General features: G+C 47.8%; 2 protein-coding genes across 4 annotated transcripts; one reads left to right on the top strand and one right to left on the bottom strand.

The window, feature by feature from the left end:
- Nucleotides 1-5,931: 5,931 nt before the first annotated feature.
- Nucleotides 5,932-7,483, top strand: mos (MOS proto-oncogene, serine/threonine kinase). Its single transcript, XM_086305280.1, has one exon. The coding sequence runs from the start codon at nucleotides 5,981-5,983 to the stop codon at nucleotides 6,986-6,988; it is 1,008 nt and encodes a 335-aa protein (XP_086161406.1). The 5' UTR covers nucleotides 5,932-5,980; the 3' UTR covers nucleotides 6,989-7,483.
- A 256-nt stretch (nucleotides 7,484-7,739) lies between these two features.
- Nucleotides 7,740-13,991, bottom strand: steap2 (STEAP family member 2, metalloreductase). Of its 3 annotated transcripts, none has more exons than XM_086305278.1 (6): nucleotides 13,722-13,991; nucleotides 12,965-13,368; nucleotides 12,587-12,753; nucleotides 11,356-11,883; nucleotides 10,737-10,901; nucleotides 7,740-10,374 (listed from the first exon to the last, which is right to left on the bottom strand). In XM_086305278.1, the coding sequence occupies exons 2-6, from the start codon at nucleotides 13,344-13,346 to the stop codon at nucleotides 10,081-10,083; spliced, it is 1,536 nt and encodes a 511-aa protein (XP_086161404.1). In that variant the 5' UTR covers nucleotides 13,347-13,368; nucleotides 13,722-13,991; the 3' UTR covers nucleotides 7,740-10,080. The 3 variants fall into 3 exon arrangements, with proteins under 3 accessions (XP_086161404.1, XP_086161402.1, XP_086161405.1); XM_086305276.1 differs by having other exon boundaries at nucleotides 13,764-13,990; XM_086305279.1 differs by lacking the exon at nucleotides 13,722-13,991 and having other exon boundaries at nucleotides 12,965-13,708.
- Nucleotides 13,992-14,144: the final 153 nt, after the last annotated feature.

Below are 14,144 nucleotides of genomic sequence, written 5' to 3'. Positions count from 1 at the left end.
AAATTCATCATCAGTCAGCTTCACTCATCACGTCACTGCTACGAAGCTCTGTAGGCGCATCTAGAATAACTGGGAATGAACCCTCATAACCTGCTCAGTGTTTGGAAGTCGGGCCTGTGGACTTACCAGAGTTTCTGCATTGGTTACCTGTAATCTGTGGTCTGATCACAGTTTCCACACTGACAGTCCAGTAACACCAGAAAGTGTTATCAGAAAATGACCAACAGTGACACAGTCCCATCCACGTGTCGCCCACCCTCTCTGTCAGGGTCTGTGCTGCTGAGTTGGGCTCAAAAACAGACTATTGAGTGGTAGAAAAATAGTTTCACAATTGGTCATAGTGACAGTGGGACCCCAGTGGAGCTTCCTGGATGCTGCCGCTGTCCCTTCAGTTGCTACTGTAGTTCCTGTTGTCTTTTGCACAGACTAACCTGACTCTAGGCTGTGAAGTTTAAGTGACCCATGTTTCCTCGGTATCTGGTATCTAAGACCTGAGGAGGCAAAACGGCCCTAAACTGTGAGAATGTGTCATAAAGTATTTTCAGCTGCTTGCTTCTTTCAGGGGCTGCCACAGCAGATGGACCCACATGTTTCATTTGGCACTAATGTCACACTGCACCCACATTTATCTGGGACGGCCACTGTGCAAGGTTGGACCACCAGAGACTGGGTTTCTCCCAGTCTCAAACCAGTTTCATGTGTAGGTGAACATGTTAAGCCCTACAACATGACTGATTGATGATCATGACATACAGAGAGATCAGACCACATGTTGGGTATTCAACACAGAAATGCTGGGAGTTTCAAATGTTACCATTGATGAACCATCAAACTGCAGGCATCACTTCTAATGTTTTTCCCTTTGACTGACGTTCATATCTTACGAATAATAAGGTCCAATTCAGTCGTTTAAAATGTTAACCAAGCAAACAGGCTTTGTGATCTCTGAACAAAGAGCTAAACACACTGCTGATACAACTGTGACATGAAGGCTTTTTGGTTTTTACTGGTTACTTTGTCACATCCTGGCTGTCGTTCCATTTTTAAAAAGGCTGTTGAGCATTTTCTTAAGTTGTGAAGTGTGACTTGAAGGGAACGTTTCAGTGTTGTGCAAACCCAGCATCAACTACAGCTGACAAATAGATCAGTTTGATGGTCAGACACTAGTCGTACATTAGTCTCTGCTGACTACATCTATGAAGATCTGAGCACTAAAACAACTTCCCGGGAGACGTAGCTGTGTGACAGTGTGTGAAAATAACTGAAATCCTGTTTATAAGGAAACATCTTACTGCAGTGCTTAATTGGTCTTTACAGATGAAACCACTTCTTTGACATTTAGTCCTAAAACCTGCCTCTGAGGTGAAAACCTGTGTGCAGCATGTTAGACTGAAACAGTTCTGCTCCTGTATGATCGTTCAAATGAAAGGATTCACAGCTCACAGATCGTCACAGTTCATCCACACAGTGCTTTTCATTTATGTAGAAACCTCAAATCCTGGACAAAGAAAGTCAAATTGGTAGATGTTAATACATGGAGTGTTTTTGGATCTTTAATTATAACGATTTTGAATGGTTTTTTATTGAAATGTGGTTTCTTTAAATTCTTTGATCAAAAGGATGACTTCTCACAGAGCGGGCTGATGTGGCTGATGCTCGGTCAGAAGCAGCAGGCAGTGAGTGGGAGCTCCACTCTGCCTCAGCTCCAGGTGCCTAAATCGGCTGGTTCTCGTGACATGGTTCAGGATAGCATCAGATCTCAGCTGAACAACAAGTGTTCCAGTCATAAAAATCAGACACCGCTGATGCATCGTCGTCCATGTTAGCTGTTGGTTCTCTTGACCTTTGGAGTGAAAGATGCTTAACCTCCTAGGACCTGCGTCCACATATGTGGACGCCACATTTTGGGTTATTTAGACCAAAATACTCAATTTTGCTCTACAAGGGCCTGATATCCTCTTACGAGGACATTATGCTGCTACTGTTCTATCAAAATGTTAAACGAATATCCTCATGTGTGGCTCTTATTTTTCTTAAAAACAAGAATAAGGAAAAAAAAATCTGGTAATTCTTTGTTTTTACATTCATTGGGTCCCAATCAAATATCAAAGAGAAATTAAAAATGCTGCCGTGGAAGAGTTCGGGTCTTAGGAGGTTAAAGATCTTGACAAATGGATAAGAGCTCACCTTGTGCCAGCTTGTAGTCACACTTTGAAGCATCACGGTGTCGGACTGTAGTCCACACAGTAACTACGTGACAACATGAACTCGTGCTGCTGGCAGACCTAAGTGGCCGGGCGTATTCATCTGTAATTCTTGATTTCATTCAGGAATCATTCAAGTGTGACTGAAACTGTAGATCTGCTGGCTGCAGACATACAGGCCGCAGGCGTCATCTTCATTTCCTGGACGTGAAGTCCCAAAGACGATGCTCTCGGTTGGATTTCTGAGTTTTGTACATAACTGAGTATGGAGTCGATTCAAAGATGTTCACGAACACATTTTCTCTCCATCTGCATGAATGCATTGATGGCGTGGAACATAGCTGGCAGTGCGCTCCATGTTTGTGTCCAGTATGAAGGAAGCACCGTACACCCCATGGCGTACTGGTTCCAGTTAGAGTGGTGATGTGTAGACAGAGAAACGCTGTGGGGTTAGGGTTCGTCACTTTGACGTGCTTTTGAGTTTCTCTGAGGTTTTTTCATTTGAATGAAGATTTCTTCTTCATGGACATGTTTCTGATTAATGGGGGGAAATGTATGTATTTGAGTAATGCCTGTGTATTTGTGCCCTGGACTAAATTGACATATCCAAACTGTATTAGCTCGTATGTTACTCTGTCACCAAAGTTTGGTTGATGGGCCACAGCAAACTGACAGATGGGAAAGTGTTCCCACACAGAATCTACTAAACAAGCGTTGAGTCTTGTTTAAACTGCTGTTTCCAAGGTCAGTAACGATGGTTCATGCTCAGCACTGGGGCTTCTGTTGTAAATGAGAAGGTATAAATATGTGGTTTCATATTTCTTGTAGCTGGATATGAATTGTTTTTCGTTTGGTTGGAGTCTTTTTTAAACTCTGGTATCAAGCAGTGACAGCACAGACAAGTCTGCTTCATGTTTGTTGCTTTCACCACTTCCACGAGCGTCAGCCACACCTGCCCTGAAGGTGAATAGATGGGATTTAGTGCGATAGCGTCAGCACGTTCTTGTATGGTTTGACTCCATGTAGCTGTGTGCATGCCCTGCCTGCAGGGGGCTGACAGCCATAAACAAATCTCATTTCATCCAGTGAACCTGTCTGGACACCTGATCCCTTTGAAGAGCTACTGGGCTGCGCACTCTACAGAAAATGTGAATTTCACAGAAATTGAGTCGTCACTTCCCTTCCACCACATAGTTAGCATTTCCACACACGTGTGGTGACTCGCCTGATGCCCGTATAACCCAATAGTGTTATAATTTACCTCACTGTTCTTCTTTGAGCTCCAGAATTCTGAGAATAATGACAGAAAGTGCCCGTCTCCTTTGTGAGTGAGCAGAGATGAACACCAGTGGAAACCATATTTCTGTAGGTCGTGTGAAACGTGGAGCTGAGTTCTGAATGTTCCCAACCTTTATGGAAGTTTGCTCTTTGGATCTTGTGAATGTTTGTGGTTTTACAAGAGATGTTAGCAAGCCGCTCTTTTTTATTAGCACTTTTTGTAAATGGGATGCGTTTATTTCCTGCAGCATCGAGTCTTTTATTACAAATGTATAGATTCTATATTTAGCTCTTTTAGAGAACAATAACATGTAAATACAATATAAATGTTTTATTTTTGCAGGTACAATTTTTGACAGTGTTTTTCCTATAAAGTGTCATTTTTGCTTTACTTGCACAATTGCTCTGTGTTTCTCATTGAGGCCTCTTGCTTTGCAGCTTTGACTTAATTGTCTCCTTTGACCGTTCGTACGCTGCTTTACGTCAGAGTGTACCGTGGTGAAGCTGAAACGAAGCTACTTAACAATATCACTGTGTCACAGAGTGTTTAGATGTTCCAAAAATAAGATGTGTCCAATAACTCCATGAGTGTGTCCTCTTCTGTCATTTTTACACCTCGGTGTGGTACATTACTTGATTTCCTCGTGGTCTCTGTCTGAAAGCTGCAACTATGTGATGTAAAACTCTTATGGACTGTACGACAGATTCCAGGTACAGAGAAGCAATAACAGTGGATCAAAGCTGATTACAAGTATTTTAGCGTGTGTGTGTGTGTGCGTGTGTGCACGCATGCATGTGTGTGCGTGGTCCTGGCACGTGCTGAGGCAGGAGATGCTCTTCAATGAGAGGCACAGACCAATTCAAACTTCTTTATAAGCTTCAATGGTACCAGTGAACTTTATTGAATGTTATGAAAAAACACTGCAATATATTTTGGTATTGGATCAAGCTGCTAACACACTTCTAAAGCTCCTTAAGGTGCTACAGACCTCCTCACTATCTCTTCAGATGTATCGTTTGTACAAAGTATCCCGTGTAGCTGAACAGTTGGCATGTGTGTGCCTAGTCGTACTTTATAGCTTCATATATTTTCTTGTACTGTGACTTTTGTAGTCTTTGCCTTTAATATAGCCCCCCACCCGCACTCACCTGCGTGTGAGCGTCCACAGACTGAGTTGTGTTGGGAGGTTACGCTGATGCTGGGAAACTGATAGCAGTGAGCTGCATCCAGCCACATTTAAAAACAGCATCCTGTGACGATGATCGACTCGTTGCAAATTCTTAATGTTCTTCATATTTTACTTTTTTTTACTTTTACATTTATCTTACAAACTACTGTTGTATTTTTATAGGCAAAGTATCACCTAAACACACAAATACATATACAGCTCACACTTGTCTGTGTGTGTTTATAGGTTGTGTAAAATAAATGTTAATGCTGCAGCTTTGACATCATCCAAAGAAGCAGATTATTTATTGCCTGGCAGAATAACCTGATTTCATTCACATATGTTGCTGCTATAATAGAAGAGCTGCAGTTGACAACTCCGATGTTTTATTCAATGTAATAAAAGAAATCAAACAGAAGAATCCAGCTCGTCTGTTTTCAACCTGTCACTCTGAGAACTTTGTTACAGTAACACACAGTGACACACAGACTGCAGGTTTCCCCAACCTTACAAACAGGTCTTCATCAGTGGTTGTTGATCAATGGTCATGAGAATTTGCATAATTATGATGAACTGACCTCCCAGCCCATTCAGTGGTTTCAGTCATTATGTAAATGTGCTGTTTATACCATTGGGGAAACCTGCAGTCAGCTGAGACTGAAGACGTCACCTGATGATGACGACACGTTTCTCCTACTGAAAGCATCCAGATGAACAGAATCAACTTTTGGAGAGTTACGCTTCCTTACAACATGAAAAATCTCTCTGACCCATGAAAATGATACCTGGTACACCGAAGCTCGCATCAGACTGGTTCCAGTAGCTTGCATTAAAACACAGTAATGTACAGCTCCATGTTTTCCTTTGTTACCAGTGAGCAGGCTGTTAGAAAGTGAGCATCTGTTTTTGCGTGCTGGAAAAGTCGGAGAGAGTGAAACAGACAGGCTGTGAGCTCCACGCTCCTCGGTGGAGCACCCTCCCCCAGCCTCACACTCAGTCCACCCTGACTGTTCAGGCAGGGCTCCCCATCCGCAGCTTTAAACACTGCGCACACATTACCAGCTCACACGGCTCGCCGGGTCGTATATATGACCGTAGATGTTATTATGCTCACTATCCCAGATGTTGTTCACACAAAGCCGTCCTTTTACCCGGCTCTGCTCTGTTGTATAGAGTAAACTGAGGTGAACCATCGGCATGAACTCAGTGACCCCAAACAGAAGCATTACGTCCTCCAGAACAGCAGGCGGCAGTGCGGAGCGCGTAAAAGCCTGAGCTGAGCGCAGAGTAGCTGTTCGGCTTACAGAGCAGTATGGTGCACAGCGTGCCATGCCGTCTCCCATCCCGCTGACCCGCCTGCTGCCCAAAGACTTCTGCCCCTTTCTGGACACGGGGCCCTGCAGCAGCCCGCTGACTAAGCACGGCTCCACCTTACAAGTGCCCGCTCAGCGGCTCCATGGCCGAATCGCCACTCGGCTTTGGTCCTCGGTTATCCACTGGAAGCAGCTGCGCTCTGTGCAGCCCGTGGGCTCGGGAGGCTTCGGCTCGGTCGACCAGGCGGAGTACTTCGGAGAGACCGTGGCGGTGAAGAAGGTCAACAGGTCCACCAAGAACAAGCTGGCGTCCCAGCAGAGCTTCTGGGCCGAGCTGAACGCGGCGCACCTGCGCCACGCCAACATAGTGCGCGTAATAGCTGCCACCACCTGCGTCCCGCCACAGTGTGGAGACGAAGGCAGCATCGGGGTAATACTGATGGAGTTCGTGGGCAGAAGGAACCTCCAGCAGGTCATTTACGGTGGCACGGAGCCGCTGGGACAGCACAGGTGCGTCAGGTACTCGTCGGACATCGTTCACGGCCTGAGGTTTCTCCACTCCCACGGCGTCGTGCATCTGGACATTAAACCAGCTAACGTGCTGCTGACCAGCGAGGACGTGTGCAAAATCGCAGACTTCGGCTGTTCTCTCAAACTGGACCCTGGCTGTGAGGTCAGCGCCGCGAGCCACCAGCCTCTCGTGGGTGGCACGTACACGCACAGAGCCCCAGAGCTGCTCAGAGGCGAGAGGGTGACTCCTAAAGCGGACATCTTTTCTTTCGGCATCACTCTGTGGCAGCTTCTCACCAGAGAGCCGCCCTACACCGGCGACAGGGAGCACGTCATCTACGCGGTGGTGGCTCACAATCTGCGGCCTCCTGTTCAGGACCACCAGGTGTTCCGGTCGGAGCCGGGGCGGCTGTTTCGGGCTCTGCTGAGCCGCTGCTGGAACGGAACGCCCCCCTGCAGACCCAGCGCCCAGGAGCTGCTGTCGTCCCTGGAGCAGCTGCAGCCACAGACCTGATTTGATCTCCGAAGCTGCGCACGGGTGTGTGGACAGCTGTGGGTTCGAATATGTTCAGCTCCAGGAAACGAGCACTGTGCGCTAGGCCAGGTCAAAGCTGAGGAAACCATGGAAACGCTGGGCGTCTATGACTACATGTTTCTACTGTGCAAATAATAAGTGTGATAGTCCTCAGACTGTAGCATTAAAATGAGCTGGTTTATTCTCCTCTCAGCTGTTCGTGCTGCTGTCAGGTCGGTCCTGTGGGACCAGGACACCGTTTCCTCCCAGGCGTCCTGATCCATCTGTGACAGTTTCCAAATGTTTCTTAAATGTGTTGTGAATCCTAGTGTGTGAAACGTGATATTTGGGTGTGATGGGTTTCATTAAAATTCTTTTTTATGCCACGTTTGTCTGGAGTTCACATCATTAGAGGGCAGCAGTTTGTTTACATTTCAAATATTGTGTAGCAGCACTAAACACGTGGGTCCTCTCTGACTGCCATTGTGTTCGTATTTAACCACAAACTGCATTAGATTCTTCACGTCAGTGTACGGCTGAGGTGGGGCTGAGGTGGGCCCGGCTACCAGCCTCATTCAGCCAATCACAGGTTTCTCCTTATTTACCAATCCACCCCCGCACACACAGACGTGCATCCTGAGCGCGTGAGGAGGTTACCCACTGTCAGAGTTGTCGTTGAGCCTCGTAATGATTTGCAGCTGTGTGCAGAAACAACGAGATTCTAATGAAATGACCAAACTCAGACTTGTTCATGATAAAGTTTATTTGTACTCTGACGTCGAGCTTGGGTCTGCCGCCCGGCCCGTCGTCTGATCCAGCTGCTGTAGATCTCCTTCATCCTTAAAGCTCACAAACTCAATGCATATACAGAGAAGTACGATTTGTGAAGCCGGACAGCAGAGGGCGCTGCTGCTCATTTAACCCTTGTATGGTGTTCGGGTCTGTGAGACCCGTTTTCAGTTTTTCCCAAAAGAAAAATTAAACAATAATTTTTTCAACCTGAAATTCATTGGCTTTGGCTTATTTTCTGTGAAGAACATAAACTAATTTTCAATGACCTCATACTGTACCTCCCCCCACGCATTTACATTACATACAAGGTGCTCGGGTCCACTGGACCCAGGTCTAATAAAAGTGTTGAAAGTGTAGGTCCTGTGTTCCCACACTCTGTCTTCCTCCTTTCTGGTGCTGCTGATAGTGTTTTCTTCTCCTCCTGCTCCGCACAAAGTTGCCACATTGTTGAAAATTCAACTATCAACACCGTCTGCTCTTACATTCCTGCACATTTTACCCTCTTTCTCGAGGGATCCAAATTTTATTTTCTCATACCCTGTCCCTCCTGCAAATTAGGGGCATAATACTATAAATAAGACTTTGCCAGTGTGGTTCTTTATCACAACTGATCAAGATGGCAAAAGATTATCTGCTACGAGGGCCATCCAATTGATTTTGGAAGAGAGAGGGGCTTCTGATGATGATGTTGACAAAGAGGTTTCAGAATATTTCACATTTCTGAAAATTCAGAGTCTGACAGTGACTTTGAAGAAGAGGATGAGGTTGAGCATCATTTAGTAACAAAACGAAGACGAGTACCCCATCTGCAGCCAGCTCCAGGACCAGAACAAGCCCACCAGACAGCAAGTGAAGAAATATGGATGTCAATAACTGGTGACATTGAATGGTGTTCCTGCCCAAGAAATGAGCCACCCTGCAGAGCTGTTACTGTGATAAGCCAGGGCCAACACGGCTGACAGGTACTCATGTGCAGGACATCAAGTCTTCATTTGAGCTTTTCATCCCAGATTCCATCCAGAAAATTATTCTGGATTGCAGTAATCTAGAAGGAAGGTGTGTTTTTGGAGAGAGGTGGAAGGAGACCAAATTAATCTAAGAACCCCAAAGGCCTACTTTGGGCTTCTTATCCTTGCAGGAGTTTTCAGGTCCAAAGGGGAATCCACAGAATCCCTGTGGGATGCAGAAACCGGCAAGAACCTATCCGTGCATCAATGTCTCTGGAAAACTTCCACAAAATTTCCAGGATTATTCGTTTTGATAACCGAGACGATAGACCAGCTCGACGGCAGAGAGACAAGCTAGCTGCCATTAGGACAGTGTGGGATAAGTGTGTGCACCACCTCCCCCTGTTTTACAACCCTGGGCCTAATGTCACCATTGATGAGCAGCTGATCCCATTTAGTTGTGAAACATATTGCTTCACCTGTAAATGTGTTGTGTCTTTCCACTCACTCCACTTGATTATAACTGATTTATTTTTATAACATTTTATAAAACAAAAAAGAAACGAGAAGCACATTGATTCATAAATGTGATCTAACAAAGGTAAAGGGAAAAATTAACCATGTTTGCTGTTCATATGGTTTGTAACTGGGATGAAGTAAACATCTGTTGAGTAATTTAACATAAAATTGTTTGATAGTGTTAAACTCTGGCGGGTCCACCAGACCCATGAACACTGGCTGAGTAAGAAAAATATGAACACCACACAAGGGTTAACTGCAGATTAGACACCGGCTGTTCATTCACTGTAAAAATACAACGAAATACTATAAACTAACACTCAGTGTGAAGCTGTGTGTCACATGAGCGTCACAGGAACACGTCTCACTGACTGACACACAAATGTTACACACTTCTACCACGGTCTGTAAGGAAAACAATGTGTGAATGACAGCCTCAGATCGCACTGCAGACACACACAGGTAAACGCAGGTGTGCAGCGTTACAGTGAGGAGAGGCAGATGTGCTGCAGCTGTCCTCCATCATCAAAGCTGCAGGGCCCACCGACAGCGCCTCTGCTACACTCCAGTCGCGATGTGATGTCACAGAAGAGCAAACAGCTGTTCTCACAGATGAGCAGGACCTGTACAAACTGCAGTTTCAGTTACAGCAGCGACTCAAAGCAGGGACGTGATGTCCTGATAAACACTACACAATAATACGAAGCAGCATCGTTGGAACAATATGAATAAGCGGATACAGCAACAGGTCCACAGCACGAAGCTGTCATCAGACACAGTCCCGCAGTGAGAGTCACTACAGCGGTTCCTCACCTGGAGCTACGAACAGGCCGATCACATAACGGTGACCCTCTCAGGGGAAACGTGGGCAGCTGAGCCCACCGGCTCCATGCGCTTGCCCCTCATCTCACTGCTGTCCTGACCCCTGCGGATCTGGTGGAGCTTGCGGGCAACGCAGGGGAGCAGGATCAGCAGCTTCCCAACGATGACGCACACCGGGAGCGCCAGGGCCACGACGAAGCTGGGCGGCAGGTAGAAGCGGTAGGCCTCCTCCTCAAAGGCGCGTTTCCAGCCAAACAGCAGCCCGTGGAAGGTCGCAATGAGCAGGGCGATGTACCCCAGAGTGGACTGGAGCAAAGACAGGAACACTCAGACACAGGCTTTTGTTGTGATCACATAACAGCACGACAGTGACTTACATTAGACACGCCCCTAACATCGAGACTACAGCAGAACATGTTTACACGTATGTAGTCTGTCATGTGACTGTCTAAGAGAGCATCTCGGTCACAGCACGTTTCCCCAAGTGTTCACAGCAGGAGAGCTGGGAGTGACGGCACGCCGCCTCAGAGACACAGCAGCTAAGCTGGTTTCAGGTACACTCGTCACAAGCCGCCATTACGCACTACTGATCACGTACACAGACTAGACTGGACTCCGAATACTCTCTGAGGCACGTGACACGACGGGCTGGTGGACTCTGTGGGTACCTGTATGAAGCCGAACTCCCTCCAGTTGAGCGTGCTGTGGACAGACGGGATGGAGGTGACAGCCAGCAGAGACAGCAGCCCCAGACTCATGATCCCAAAGGAAACGTACATCTCCACCCTCCACACCTCTTCCTCGTTCCACGTGCTTTCCATGTTCGAGTGGACCTGCCATCACATGAGAACACGTCACAGAGAGTACAGTTCATCAGGAGAAACCCTACCGCTGCTGCCAATCAGATTACAGCGTTTCTGGTTTACTCCACGAGCCTCCCATCGCTCCTCATGTGTTTGACACAGATGTTAGACAACGCCGACGTGAACACGTCTCTACTGTGACACAAACAGAAAAGTTAAAACCAGGAAGGTTGGTGGTTCAATCATGTGGTTCAAGATGCTAACCCCCTATGATGCATCCATGGGAGTGTGAGTGTTAGACAGGAAGCTTGTGTGATGCTGCCTCAGGGTGACACTTGTGCTGACCTGTAACGTTTCTGGATATTTGAAGGGAAAACCTGTGATGTTGCCAGTTCTCTTGCTAATGTGTAACGATTCAAATCAAAGTGATCTTCAGAAACAGCACTGATGTTTGTAAAGATGTGCAAAAAGCTGTTTCACTGACCTGCTGATAAGCAGTGTTGAGCAGCAGGTATCTCTCAGACCTTCTCAGAGGCAGGCACACACTGTAGAGGACATGAACAGCAGCCAGGAAAAAAGCGAGGAGGCCCAGCTGTTTGCGGCTCTGCAGCCAGTTTTCCAGCCAGTGTGGGAAATGCTTGTACTTGGTGCCATAGTAGAGCTGGTGGGCAGCTGCTAACTGTCCTGCAAGGTACACCAGGGCCAAGAGAGTGATGGCGACGGCAGGCAGTGTCCGATTCACTATCTCTATGGGGATCTTGTAGAAGTCACTCTGCTTGTATTTCATATATGGGTGAATTATATCTCGAATAAACGAGTAAGAAAAAAAGAAGATGGAGAGGGCCACGGCAGCAAGAACAGGGCCCTTCCAGCCAGGGAACAACTGGATAGGCATGTTCTCAATATCACGGGAAGAAGACAGGGTGCCCATGTCCACCGGCTGGAAGTTGAGCTGCCGGGCTAATTCCATGATCTGCTGCCTGGCCTCCACCGAGTCACTGCAGATGAACACCTACAGGAGAAACATGAGGGCGGGTTAGAGACGACGGGCCGGTTCAGAGGCGTCCTCCTGTTTGGACGGTGCTGCGAGACTCATAAAGAGTCCATCTCAGCAGCATCAGTAAGCCTGAAGAGCCTGCTACAGACCTCTCTGCACCCATGCTTCTTATTAATCTCTGGATATCTCCCACAGCATGTCTTTGTCCCCCCTGAGCCTGGTTCTGCTGGAGGTTTCTTCCTGTTAAAGGGAGTTTTTTCTTCCCACTGTCACCAAAGTGCTGCTCACAGGGGGTCACATGATTGTTGGGTTGTATTATTGTAGGGTCTGCCTTACATTATGTTGTTGTGGTCTGCTGCTGTATAAATAAAGTTGAATTGAAGTCATTTCGAACGCTGCCACTAACCCAAAGGAAGCACTTACTGGTATTTCTTCACTGACTCAGTGTCATCAACAGCTTTAAACTCTCTGCCTTACATACAAAGTATCACAAAGTCAGATTCATGAGCACGTGGCTGACCTCTCAGCTGAGGCTGTGGTATTTTAAGGTAAAGACCCTACAACACTACAGACAAACCCCTGGTGGGCGAGCATTTTAGCAACAGTCACAGGTCAAAACTTTGGTTTTTAAACAGGAGGAAAGCTCCAGCAGAGCTCAGGGACACGACAGGACAAAGACACGCTGTAGACGTGGACACGTGTGGCCCGGTTACTGCACCTGTGTGCTGGCATCCTTAGGGTAGCTCTGCTGCATGGCCCAGGCTGAGATGACGTTGAAGCCTTTGACCACGATAGAGTCTGGCAGCAGTGAAGCCAGATACTCGGCGTTGGACTCTGGATACTGGTTTGCTCGCTTATTGTTACTCACATCCACCAGGATCTTCCCTGCAGAACAAACACAAGCACAGGGCCCAGGTCACCAACACTGATAACCCAGACGTCTTTGCCCTTGCATTTCCTCCAGTCTCACAGACGCGGCTCAAACCAAAACCTTTGGGAGGTCAGTAGCTTGATCTGCATGCTGGGATAAGAAAATCAACCACCGTGTCCAGTATGTGTGTGATGGTGTGAAAGCACTTAGAGGTGTGTGACATACCTTCCAGTAGGTGTTTGAGGTCCCACACAACAGAATAGTGCTCACGGCGGATTGCCAGGAATACGATGTTAGCCTTCCCCACGGCATCTTCATGGTGCGTTACATCCACCACATGTGGAAATGAGTGGGCTGCCAATTTGGGATGGCGGCTACCCACCACCACATGGAAGCCACAGCGCAGCAGGCGAATGGTCAGGCACTTGGAGAAGTCACCTGATCCCAGAATGGCCACAGTAGGCTGAGCATCCCCGCACCAGCTTCCTGGACCTGCAGCTCCATTCTTCAGGCCTTTGGACAGCAGGGGGGCCTGGATGTGGTGGGAGGAGGAGGCTGTGAGGAACACGGGGTTCCTGCTTCCACTCATCAGAGACATAGAGTCCATCCTGCGTGCTGCTTCAGTGGGCCTGGAGGAGACAGAAGCACGGGTGTCTGTAAGAACACAGCAGAGGATCCGCAGGTTTCACGCATTTAACACACTTTGTTCCACATTTCTGAGAGCTACAGCAAACACGTCCACGCTGTGTGTGTGCGTGCGTGAGCGCGCGCCGGGACAGGAGGCCTCCACTGGCTACCCCAGTGACCGCGCGGGGAGCCCCCACACGACATCGGCTCTCCTCGCGACCTTGTGACTGCAGACAGTGGTTTCGCGAAGGACGCGGTCGCGCGTGTGCTCGTGCACCTGCACCAGATGCTCTACCGAGACACGACGAGCTGCCCGTTTACCCCACTCACGCGCACACGTATGATGCCATGTTACCGTGTGTGTCACGCGGGGATGCTGTCGCAGCTGCTAGCTCACCCTCCCGGTCCTCCTGCTCAGCCTCTGCCGCGTGACGTCACCACACTCGCTCGCGCCATCGTTCACTCAAGCGGAAGTTGTTTTCAGGCGATATTATCTGCAGACAACACTGAAGCGAAGCTCTCTGTACATCACCCACAGCTCCACCGTGAAACAGGAAACACGTCACTGTTGCCTGCTCAGCACAATGTGACGTCATGTACGTGAGGGCAGAGCTTTTGTTTACACTCGGGCTTCATGCTCGCGCTTGTGTCGCCTCTGTCTGGTGACGTCAGCTCAGTGTGTGCACGTGTTTGTGCATTTACACACATATACACTCTATGGTATTACAACTGTTGTAGATCAGTGAGCAGCGGGCCAAACTAACTGCAGTGCACATGA

The sequence above is a fragment of the Aulonocara sp. 'chitande type north' Nkhata Bay genome, linkage group LG9 (assembly GCF_057382095.1).
Source record: "Aulonocara sp. 'chitande type north' Nkhata Bay isolate Kocher_YH1m ecotype deep benthic linkage group LG9, A_spYH_male_GT1.1, whole genome shotgun sequence".
In the NCBI taxonomy this organism is placed as follows: domain Eukaryota; kingdom Metazoa; phylum Chordata; class Actinopteri; order Cichliformes; family Cichlidae; genus Aulonocara; species Aulonocara sp. 'chitande type north' Nkhata Bay.
Note: the sequence above shows the minus strand (reverse complement) of the source record. Positions and strands in the feature narration are given on the sequence as shown.

What these genes read in the sequence shown, in the direction of transcription:
- mos (XM_086305280.1), top strand. Translation starts at nt 5,981, where the DNA reads ATGCCGTCTCCCATCCCGCTGACCCGCCTGCTGCCCAAAGACTTCTGC.
- steap2 (XM_086305278.1), bottom strand. Translation starts at nt 13,346, where the DNA reads ATGGACTCTATGTCTCTGATGAGTGGAAGCAGGAACCCCGTGTTCCTC. An exon ending in CTAAGGATGCCAGCACACAG is followed by an intron (nt 11,884 to 12,586) that starts GTGCAGTAACCG and finishes TTTCTCCTGTAG; the next exon opens with GTGTTCATCTGCAGTGACTC. An exon ending in GGGAGTTCGGCTTCATACAG is followed by an intron (nt 10,375 to 10,736) that starts GTACCCACAGAG and finishes TCTTTGCTCCAG; the next exon opens with TCCACTCTGGGGTACATCGC.